This window comes from Stenella coeruleoalba (assembly GCF_951394435.1).
Source record: "Stenella coeruleoalba genome assembly, chromosome: X".
In the NCBI taxonomy this organism is placed as follows: domain Eukaryota; kingdom Metazoa; phylum Chordata; class Mammalia; order Artiodactyla; family Delphinidae; genus Stenella; species Stenella coeruleoalba.
In genome coordinates, this window is record NC_137152.1 from 15809624 (window position 1) to 15821734 (window position 12111).

The 12111-nt window shown below is 45.4% G+C and overlaps 1 protein-coding gene across 7 annotated transcripts in view; it reads right to left on the reverse strand.

The window, feature by feature from the left end:
• SH3KBP1 (SH3 domain containing kinase binding protein 1) overlaps positions 1-12111 on the reverse strand; it is a gene marked incomplete at its 3' end in the record, with an annotated part of 345340 nt that overhangs the window by 252839 nt on the left and 80390 nt on the right. For 2 of the 7 annotated variants that reach the window (XM_079910175.1, XM_079910174.1), the window contains exon 1: positions 8928-9049. The exons of the other annotated variants lie outside the window; for them this stretch is intronic. In XM_079910175.1, the coding sequence (XP_079766301.1) occupies positions 8928-8990 (63 nt within the window). In that variant the 5' untranslated portion in view covers positions 8991-9049. Of the gene's footprint in view, positions 1-8927; positions 9050-12111 lie in introns of those variants that run through there. 7 annotated transcript variants of the gene reach the window in all.

Here is a 12111-nt window from a genome sequence, read left to right on the forward strand (position 1 = left end):
ACGTCAAAGGCTTGTTCTGAGGACTAGATCAGATCAAAGAGGCAAAGCACATAGTACACACTAGTAAATGCTAGCTATGATTTTTTTTTTTTCTTTCTCCCTCCATTCATCCAGCAAGTACTTACTGCCCTGGCATGACGCTCAGCTCCAAGAAAGGAACAGTAACTCATTCTTTTGTTTTTTTTTTTTAATAAATTTATTTATTTATTTATTTTTGGCTGCATTGGGTGTCCGTTGCTGTGCGCGGGCTTTCTCTAGTTGCGGCGAGCGGGGGCTACTCTTCATTGTGGTGCGCGGACTTCTCATTGTGGTGGCTTCTCTTGTTGCAGAGCACAGGCTCTAGGCACGCGGGCTTCAGTAGTTGTGGCTTGCAGGCTCTAGAGCGCAGGCTCAGTAGTTGCGGTGCACAGGCTTAGCTGCTCCGCGGCATGTGGGATCTTCCTGGACCAGGGCTCGATCCCGTGTCCCCTGCATTGGCAGACAGGTTCTTAACCACTGCTCCACCAGGGAAGTCCCAATACAGCCGCTCCCTATCCCCAGCGGGGTGCCTCCTCTTGGGCCACAGTGTGTGTGTGTTACAGTCCCAGGACTTTTTTTGCACAAGCACAGTCACAACACATGCAGAATTAAGCACCAACCCACAGTGAGCACCACAGGTCAAGAGCTTATCTAGTCCACAATGACTAAAGGATTTTATTATTATCCCAAAGTCCCTGATTCAAGGAAGCTGCTGCAGTTTGACAAAATTTGCTATCACTGCATTTCACCAAGGGCGTTGATTACCCAAATTTTGTAACAGCATGTAATGTTTAAAACCCCAGTAAATGCTCTCTTTCATTTCTGCGGACATCCCATTACAACGAACTATGGACAATTTGTCCACCTAGACAGCCTTGCAGACACACATATTACGAAAGCTGAGTTACTCTAGCTTGCGTTTGTATTGAGATGCATTTATGTCTTTCGCCAAGAAATAAGCAGTTTGCTTCAGTGTGCTAAAACAATTTTCTCTAAAAGTCAATACCGGGGCTTCCCTGGTGGCGCAGTGGTTGGGAGTCCGCCCACCGATGCAGGGGACACGGGTTCGTGCCCCTGTCTGGGAAGATCCCACATGCTGTGGAGCGGCTAGGCCCGTGAGCCATGGCCACTGAGCCTGCGCGTCCGGAGCCAGTGCTCCGCAACGGGAGAGGCCACAGCAGTGAGAGGCCCGCGTACCGCAAAAAAAAAAAAAAAAAAAAAAAAAAGTCAATACCCACCATGAGAGGTAGAAGTTCCTTATTTCACACAAAAGTTCATTGGCTTCTAGGGGCCTGGGACTCTAATCACAAGTTCCCTTCCCTCCTTCCCATTCACACCCCTCCCCCAAATTTCAGTAAAATTGGTCTCAATTACTATCACCATAAATCCTCACACTTGAATGTTTCCATATCCAACCTCGGGGCCTGGCCCTTTCCCCCTCCTCCTCGTTGTTCATATTTTGCCAGGCCCATGCTCAGCCAGCCTCCTTTTCTGCCCATTTCTGACAGCCCTTACGGAAGCCTTGTTCCATTCCTTGGGTGGTTGTTAGATCTAAAGTACCAGTCAGGCCCCATCACTGGAAACACAAAACATCGATCTAAAAAGAGAAATTCTATCAAGTAAGCTAGATGTGCATAATTCAGAACAAATCGTGGGCATATCTGTTTCTGTTGTACTCCATGCCTGCCTGTCTTGATTCAAAGAAGCTTAATTAGCGGTGTGTGTTTTGATTTGATGGTTACACAGATATGTTCAGTTTGCAAAACTTCAACAAGCTTACTCTCATGTGCATTTTATATATGTATGTTATACTTCCACAGACATTTTAGAAAGTAGCTTACATCATGTAAAGCTCTATGTAAAGTAAGCATATATTACATCTCACCTACACTAGTGTTTGTCAAGCTGTTTCCAAAAGAGTTCCGGTTGCCATCAATTAGTGGGTCATGCAATCAATTTAGAAGGTCCATGTTATATTTAGTGTCATATCTCTTTAGGATACTTCTCTCTGTGATCGTTTTTCAGACCTTCCTTGTTTTTGATGACCCTGAAAGTTTTAAGGGGTAATGGTTATATATTTTGTATCACTTCCTCTTTTGGGATTTGTCTGATGTTTTCCCAGTGGTTAGATTGAGTTATGTATTTTGCGCAGAAGACTGCAGAGGTAAAGTGCCACAGTCAACACATCATGTCAAGGGTACATATTATCAACGTGGCATTGATATTGACTTCCATCACCTGACTGAGATAGTGGTTGTCAGGTTTCTCCACTATGAAGTTATTCTTGTCTCCTTTCTTCCATAATTTAAAAGGAAGTCATTATGCATAACCTAGACTTAAGGAATGGGGATTTAGGCTCTCTCTCCTTGAGGTCAAAGTATCTACTTAAATTATTTGGAATTCTTTGGCAAGGGGTATTTGTTTATGTGCCCCATTTATTTACTTATTCAATCTTCTTTACATCAATATGGACTCATGGAATTTTACTTTATACTTTAGGCTTTAATCCAATACTAATTTATTTTGTTATTCAAAGTATTTCAGATTTGGCCACCGGGACCTCTTCAGGTGGCTAATTTGTCCCTTTGACATACCTCCATCAATGTAGATTTTTTAAAAATCACTTTCTGGCACTACAAGATGCTCTGTCTCATCTTGTATATTTCCTGCTTCAGCCCTGGAATCATTTTTCCAAGGAACCTTGGTTACTTTGCTAGAGAATGCTTTTAGAAACCTAAATCTGACTGCTAGGTGTGTTTTTTGCTACTGGATATTCACTTCTTCTAGGTCCTGTCAGCTGCTAGAACATGAAGCATGTTAGTACATGTGTGTACTAACCTGTATATATACATATATCTATAAATATTTCATATAGAAATCATCTGAATCTATTTTCAGCTAAACATGAGTTCAAATTAATGTCTTCAACTATAAATCATAACCACAAGAATCATTCTAGCCTATTCACTTCTATAACCTCCCGTCCAATCAGTGAGAAACTTGGCTCTCCCATCTGCCATTCATTTACTTAACTGTTAAATTCCAGTACACACGTATAACAGTATCAGAATTTCTAACCTGTACCCCCAGGGGAAACAGCGTCATCAACTAAAGTACAGCACTTACGTGCAATTTCTTTTGCCTTTACTCTTACAGATTCTACTCATTTCCAAAGTCATTTAGGGCCACGCCTTATCCCCCATCCGCTTCACTAAGATTGTTTTATGCAATTATAAAACAACTAGACTATCTTGTCACAGTATGCATTCCTTCCTAGGATCACCCAACTACTTAAATGATTTTTAAAATGTGCATACATTAATATTTACTCTTTGTTCTGCAAACTTCTCTGGGCTTTCACAAATGCATGTCATGTATCTAGCATCCAAGTATTATACAGAATATTTTGACCACCCTAAAAATTACCTGTGTTTCAGCTAGTCAACTCTCCTTCTATTCCCTAAACCCCTAGCAACCACTGATCTTTTTACTGCCTCTATAGTTTTGCCTTTTCCAGAATTTCCTATAATGTGGGGTCATACATTATTGTGCCTTTTCATACTGGCATTTTCCACTTAGCAATATGTATGAAACATACATCCAGGCCTTTTCATAGCTCAGTAGCTAATTTCTTTTTATAGCTAAATAATATTACAATGAATGTAATACAGTTTGTTCATCTATTCACCTACTGAGGGGCATCTTGGATTTTTCCAGTTTCTGGCTATTATGAATAAAGTTACTATACATTCATGTACATGTTTTTGTGTCAACATAAGTTTTCAAATCATTTGGGGAAATATCTAGGGGCAGAAGTGCTAAGTCATATATATTTAGCTTTGTAAGAGTATGTTAACCTTTTGGGAAGCTGCCGAACTGCCTTCCAAAGTGGCTGTACCATTTTGCACTCCCATAAGCAATGAATGAAAATTATGGTTGCTCTGTAACCTCATAAGCAGAGGTGAAGTGTTGTTCAGCTATTTTATTTTTAATTGGGATATATGTATTCTTATATCTAAGTTTTAAGTGTTCTTTTTAATATTTTAGACATGAGTCCTTTATCAATGTGTTTTTGAAAATATTTTCTCCCGGCCTGTGGCTTGTATTATGTAGAGAACAAACATATGGAAACCAAGGGGGAAAGAGGGGGTGGGATGAATTGGGAGATTGGGATTGACATCTATACACTATTGACTCTATGTATAAAATAGATAATTAATGAGGACCTACTGTATAGCACAGGGAACTCTACTCAGTGCTCTGTGGTGACCTAAATGGGAAGGAAATCCAAAAATGAGGGGATATATGTATATGTATGGCTGATTCACTTTGCTGTATAGTAGAAACTAACACAGTAAACTAACACAGTAAAGCAACTATACTCCAAAAAAATTTTTTTAAAAAGGAGTGAAATAAAAACAGCTGAGTTCCAAAAAAAAAATTTATAAGGTCCTCACCAGCATTCTGTGTGTGTGTGAGGGGGCGGGTAAGAACACTTCACTTGAGCCTACCTTCTTAAAACTTAAGTGCACAACACAGTACTGCTGCACAGCAGAACTTTACAGCATATTCATCTTGCATAAATGGAACTTTATACCCACTGAATGGCAACTTCCCATTTCCCTCTCCCCCCCAGCCCCTGGCAACCAAGGTATGGAAACAACATCCACCCATTGATGGATGAATGGATAAAGAAACCATGGCATATATATACAATGAAATATTATTCAGCCTTTAAAAAGAAGGGAATCCTGCTATATGCTGACCAGCATTCTTTGAAAAGAACAGAGAATGAAAGAGTGCATCACACACAGTGAAGGCAACCACTGCTTCAGGAAGTGTTTTGCAGCTACATGTATGTGTACATATATGCACATGTGTACTGTATGTGTACATGTATGCTAAGTTGCCAGGTTGTTTTTTAACGGCAAGACATAGTCAAAAAAAAGGCTTGGGGCTTCCCTGGTGGCGCAGTAGTTAAGAATCCGCCTGCCGGGGCTTCCCTGATGGTGCAATGGTTGAGAGTCTGCCTGCCAATGCAGGGGACATGGGTTCAAGCCCTGGTCTGGGAAGATCCCACATGCCGCGGAGCAGCTAGGCCCGTGAGCCACAACTACTGAGCCTGCGCTCCATAACAAGAGAGGCCGCGACAGTGAGAGGCCCGCGCGCCGTGATGAACAGTGGCCCCCGCTCGCTGCAACTGGAGAAAGCCCTCACACAGAAACGAAGAACCAACACAGAAAAAATAAATAAATAAATACATTTAAAAGTCATCTTCTTAAAAAAAAAAGAATCTGCCTGCCAATGCAGGAGACACGGGTTCAAGCCCTGGTCCAGGAAGATCCCACGTGCTGCGGAGCAACTCAGCCCATGCGCCACAACTACTGAGCCTGCGCTCTAGAGCCCACGAGCCACAACTGCTGAGCCCGCGTGCCACAACTACTGAAGCCCACGCACCTAGAGCCCGTGCTCTGCAACAAGAGAAGCCACCACAACGAGCAGCCCAAGTACCGCAATGAAGAGTAGCCCCAGCTCGCTGCAACTAGAGAAAAGTCCACGGCACAGCAACGAAGACCCAATGTAGCCAAAAATAAATAAATAAATTTATATTAAAATAAAAGCCTAAGAGGGAATTCCTTGGTGGTCCAGTGGTTAGGACTCCACGCTTCCATCGTCAAGGGCCCGGGTTCAATTCCTGGCCGAGTCACTAAGATCCCGCAAGCCGCGTAGTGAGGGAAAAAAAAAAACAGCCTAAGGAACACTGAGTACACCAACAAATAATACGTGGATTTGGAAGCCAGAAAGACCTGGGTTCTGATTCTGGCTGCTTATGACCTATCTAACCTCTGTGAGCCTCCATCTCACCACCTCTAAAATGGGGGTAATACTATTTACTCCCCCGAGTTGGTGTTAAGGAATCAATGAGCTGGCAAACAGTCCACCAGAAAGCACTTAGACACCATCCCCACCCCTGCCGCCATTTACATGGTGCCCGGGGCTAGGTTCCGTACCTGTAGGAAGGACGTTTAAAGGAAATATACAAAGATGGGCAGTGTCAACACCCAGCCCCCATCACAGGACCCCCTTCAAGCCTCTCAGGAGAACAAATCATCACCGTTTGAGAACGGCAGGGTGGGGAAGCTATTGCCCAGCACACTGGCTGATAAATCATCCAGCTGTGGGTTGTGACCAGAGGGAAAAAATCACTTTCCAAGATAAGAGTGTTTTCCCATTCTTCTTGGCAGGAGGTGGGGAAAGGCAGAAGGGGAGGAAGGCCTTGTTAAAGAAATACGCATTTGTTTTAAGCAAATCACTTTGAAGACAGGTGGTTTTCATTTTGAGAACAAAAGTGATGCTTAAAACAGTTAGAGGGTGACTCCTGATACCAGCCATGGGCTTGCCAGGAGAGGGAAACGGGGCCCTGGGGTCTGGAGTGCTCCCAAAGTGCCAGAGCAGTGACGGAGGCACATGGGGTGGGGAGGGTCTGGCACAGAAAAGAGGGAACTAACTTTATCAGCTTGCAGTCGCACACTACTTAAAAGGCATCCACTGTATCAGTCATCCAAAGCCTCTATTCGTTCAACAAATATTTGCTGAGCATCTACTATGTGTCTAGAACTGAGTTAGGCGCCGGGGATACAGTGGAATAAGACAGACAAGGCCTCTGCCCGCACCAGGGCTGAAATTCCAGTGAAGGAGACAGCAAGTGCCAAGTAAATCAATGAGGCAACAAGGGATTTACAGGCTGTGATGTAAGCGCCCTGCAAGAAATAGATGTGGTGATGTGACGGGAAGGGAGAAGGAAACTTAAGATGGAGGAAGTCCCTTTAGATAAGATGGCTCAGGAGGGCTTCTCTGAGTAACACTTGAAAGCAGAACAAGAGCGAGCCAAGCAAGAGCCAAAGAAAGGGTGCTCCCAGGAGAAAGCACCTCAAGTGCCTGGGCCCAGCAGCAAGAAGGGGCTCAGCAGGTGCTAGGGTGGCCAGGGCGGTGGTATGGTAGGAGGAAGTGGCCAAGTGGGAGGGTGACCACAATGAGGCTGCAAAGATAGGCACGTGCCAGATCATACAAGGCACAGCCGGTGGTGGGCAAGAAGGTGGGTTCCAATGAAGAGCAACAGAGAGCTACTGAAGGTTGGTACATTGTGATACATGACTTTGATGTTGGTTAAGGAAAAAAAGGCACTCTTAAATCATTGCACACAAAACAAAATGTACAGATGATACAATGTCTCCAAAATCAAGGGTAAAAATTACCATTGTGTTACAGCTCATGAGTACAGTTATTAAGGAGTCTTGCCAGCTAGAGACAAACTGTTTTAGCCTAAATATGAGATGAAATACATGGAATTCAATGGGGGCAAAGGGGTGGGAGAACTTGTAACTGACAAGGGAACACTATTATTAGCAATTAACTCACAGGCAGCAAATATAAAGCACCCGGTAAAACTAATTAACAAGACAGGCTCTAGAAAATCCCCCTAAACAAGCAAACACACCTAATGGTGGGAAGGCAATTAGGAATTGACCCATGTGCATGGAGGTTGGCTGAATCCATGAACAGGATGACTGAAACAACTGGATGTAAAGTCACGGCGAAGTAGCTCTACACCTACTTCTGAATCAGAAATCAGATAAATTGCTGAGCAGTGTTCTTCGAGGTTTATCATTCCTTTTTCTTCTCCCTTGCGCCGGCTGAACATAGGTATTGATAACTTGGAAATTCAAAGCTGAAGCAGAAATGGCTCTTCTGAATGATCACTCTCCATCTAGGGCTCTTAGCACAGCCTCCCCAGTCCCCATGATCTCTAAGGCAAACAGATCTGTGAGACATGAGTGCAACACACTCACACCTTCTCCCCGAGACCTCCTTGTTCTGGGGAGTCATGTACCCATGAATAAAAGGGCAACCAGGCCAACTGCCCGGCCTCAAGATAAACCTATGACACCAACCAAGGGAACGCGACGGCCACAAAGGCTGCCCGCAAACAAGCTGGGGACAGCAACATGGGTGGCATTTCAGAGCCCAGCACACTGCTTGCACTGATGGTCTAATATCCCACTGAGGAAGGAGAAGGGGTAAAGGAGGGCAAAATACATCACTTAGGGAGTGCTGACCAAGTGCCAGGTGCTTTCACGCTCATCACTCCAAATAATACAGCAATCCCATGAAGTGCAGTGATCACAATTTTCAAGTGAGAAAAGTAAGACCAGGAGAGATTTTTGTTAGTGGCCCCAGGCTACAGTGAGCTGAGTGAGGATTTGAGCCTTGCCTGCCACCTGGGCTGGCATCGAGCAACAGGACAGTGACATGAAAAGCCCCCGATCTAACTTTCTGTCCTGCCTCCCTGTCATTCTCCTCTCCTGCCCCCTTATTCCTTCCCACCACAGGAAAGCTGGATTCCACACCTGGCTTCATCCCAGCCTCCCAACTCTGTCAGCTGCCTCAGAAATGTTACCTACTCCCAACCCTTGACAGGGACACTTCACCCGTGAAAGGGCCATCTGCAGGCGTGGGGACTCGGGGGTGGGCTTGGCTGTCTGGGGTTGTCTCGTGTGCCGTGTCCCCTGGAAAAAACTCATTGACAGCGGTCAGGAGAAGGAAAGAGCCATCCCGCCAGATGACAGACCTGTTCCAAATCTTTATAGGTGCCGCTACCAAAGGGGCTCAGCCAAAAGCCACTTCTGTCACTGAGGAGGGTTTGGGGAAAGAAATTCCCTTCCTCCGCAAACAAGAAAACTGAAACACCTGGGTCCAAATGGAAAACGGTGTTGCTCACCATCTCGGAAGGACTGAGCCAGGACCAAATTCCCTATCGTGCCTCCCTCCCGGCCTACGAAGCAGTCGGGCAACAGGCTACAAAAGATGCAGACATAATAACAATCGAAACAGATGTATGGCCTACTTACAATCTCAGACGCATCGGCAGCACTCGGGGCTTTGGCTGCCGAAAGCTCCATACCGCGGAGCATGAAATGGTGAGAGCGGGCTGACTGTGTCTGAACTCTGGGCAGGAGTGTGTTCCGTGCTCGCCGAGAACTGCAAGTCCCTGTGATTCACTTGGCAGCAGAATTATTCTAAGCATCCTGTCCCGTACCCAGCCCACCCGCCCCTCCCGCTACATATTCACACTGGGTGGGTTTTTTTTTTTTCTCTCTCTCTGTGCTTATTTCTCTCACAAATCGAGTGAAATGCGTTTTTTTTCAAAATGAATCCAGTCTCTGGCACTTGAGAGTGTGGAACCTTTATGACCCCGGGGAGAAAGAGGAAAAAGAGCCACCTAATTAGGAAGAAGTTGTAACTAACATCAGAGAGGAGAGCTGGAGAACCACAAAGTCTGCAGTCACAGCAAAATGGAGATTATTCGAGACAGCTGAAACACTCCACCCAGCCTCCAGGAGGGGACATGCACGGGAAACAAAGGGCATATGGTGTTTGCTTTCTTCAACATCCGTTCTCACCATTAAGAGCTGCACCAGCAAACGCTCAGTACTTACATGAGGACAAACCTCACTCCAAAATAGACTTGAAAATACAGCTCATAATCAAATAAATGACTGTGCAAAGCAGAGGCCTACCTTGATTTTTCTACTACATATAAAGCAAAGTTTAATAAAGTCCAGATAACTGGCAGAATGTCTATTTGGCTTAGTGAAGTGTGAATTACACTTGAAAGAAAGTCAATTTTTGTTAATTCCAAGTTCATATAGTAACTCGAAAACTGACATATTCAGGACAGGATTTTATTTTTTTTCCTCCAGGAGAGATTCCAACGGGCTAACTTAATAACTAGATAAGAATGATGTTCTATTATTTACTACTAGTGACATTTAAATATTTCTATCCTAAAGCAAACAGGTTTTTCTAAAGAGACTTAAATCATTAATATCCCACATAAGTTAATGTTACCACCATTCCCACTACTGCCCACACTATTACATCATCCAAAGGTAAACTTCAGAGCACTCCCTGACCAGACTGTGAGGAACTCCTGAACTGGTGAGATCTGAATTGATGACACTTTTCACAGAGACGTAAGGCTAGGGTCAGCTTCAAAAATGCTCAGGTACCATTACTCACAAGCCTACCCAGCAGAGTCCACTCTTGGTCACAGGTGCCCACCTATCCCCCATAGAGCCCATTCCCAGCTCCGGAGTGGCAGCCTAATTAATTGCAAACCAATTATTGGTTCAGGGTGGGCAACAGGAACTCAGCTCACCCAATCAGACTGCAGGAAAGGCCTCCTCCTACATACCAGCTATGAACAAGGAAGCAGAGGGCCCCGCTTCCCCGCCAAAGGATGCCATCCTACAACCAGAGAAACCAGCCCTTGGGTGAAACTACTGCCAGACCGATACCATGGTGGAGAGACAGCAAGAACACAGGTCTATGATATCACATTAAGCAGCTGATCACACTGCCCTCAGGGTCCACCCTACCTGTAGCCTCCCGATTACTGAGATAACAAATATCCATGTTTAATCCAGTCCCAGAGAGGTTTCTGTTACATGTGATCTAAAGCACCGCTGACAGGAACGGTCTGCGGAGCCAAGAGCAAGAGTTTGTAATTTGGCAAAAGAGACTCCTCTAAAGTTAATAAAACACTCACAGAAAACATTCCGCTTAATGTTAAAGAAAAGGGAGAAATTACAAAGATGAGTGGTTGCCTAGGGCTGGGCGTGGAAATGGGAGTGACTGCAAATGGGCACAAGGTTTCCTTTGGGGGTGATGGACAAGTTCAAAAATTAGATTGTGGTGATGGTTACACAACTCTGTAAATATACTAAAAACCACTGAATGGGACACTTCTAATGGGTAAATTTTACAGTATATAAATTAGATCTCAATAGAGCTGTTTAAAAAAAAAGGGGGGGACTTCGCTGGTGGCGCAGTGGTTAAGAATCCGCCTGCCAACGCAGGGGACACGGGTTCGAGCCCTGGTCCGGGAAGATCCCACGTGCTGCGGAGCAACTTAGCCCGTGCGCCACAACTACTGAGCCTGCGCTCTAGAGCCCACGAGCCACAACTACTGAAGCCCGCGCGCCTAGAGCCCGTGCTCCGCAACAAGAGAAGCCACCGCAATGAGAGGCCCACGCACCACAACGAAGAGTAGCCCCCGCTCGCCGCAACTAGAGAAAGCCCGCGCGCAGCAAAGAAGACCCAACGCAGCCAAAAATAAATATAATGAATAAATAAATTTATTTTAAAAAAAAGCTACATGGGAGCAGATGCTCATTCAGGAGAAGTCACAGGTTGAGGAGACTTTTCCTCCATCCACACCTGATGGCAGCACGCCCCTGCTTAAAATCCTTCCTTCAGTGCTTCCTGGTAGAATCCAAGTTCCTTACAAAGGGACGCAAGGTCCCTGTCACCTCCCGACCTCACTTTCCCCAGCTCCCATTTTACTCGCAGGCGAGGCTCACTTCCAGAAACTCATCAAATTGCTTCCCCTCTGCCTCTGCTCACACGGCACCTGCTTCCTAGCTCGCTCTAGCTGTCCTCTTCACTGATCTAGTCCTTCCTATCGTACCCCAGCTCTTAGGTCCTCTCCCTTTGGGTTCCCTGAGCAGACTGACTGCTTGTCACAATGGGTTGAAAAAGTATGTTTCTGGGTCTATCTCTCCCACCAGGCTAGACTCCAGGGCCTAGAACAGCACTCCAGACATGACAGACACTTGATGGACACCCACTGAACTGGTCTGAGCTTTCTCTTTGGGAAAGGACACCAGCTTCTCCTATAGGTCCCTTGTGTCATTGACATTGGGGGTGGGAGAGCCAGAGGTAGGTCCCGCATGTCCTGGCTCCCGCCCACACCCACTTTCCTAGAGCGACTTCAGGCTCAGCAAGGGACACAGGTGCCCACAACATGTACAAGCCACCCTGTAAGAAATCCCTGTCTCCGACCATGCTGAGCACTTCTGCTTCTTGGCTCAAACGCTCCCTGATGCAGAAGGTAATGGTGACAGTGCACAGCATCTCTCTCACTGTGTACAAGCTTTCAAGCAAAGGAAGGGCAGGAATGTCTGACTATTTTTTCTGATTATGGGGTGTCCTTATTTATTTTTAACCCTTAGACAAGGTAAGGAGCTGGGG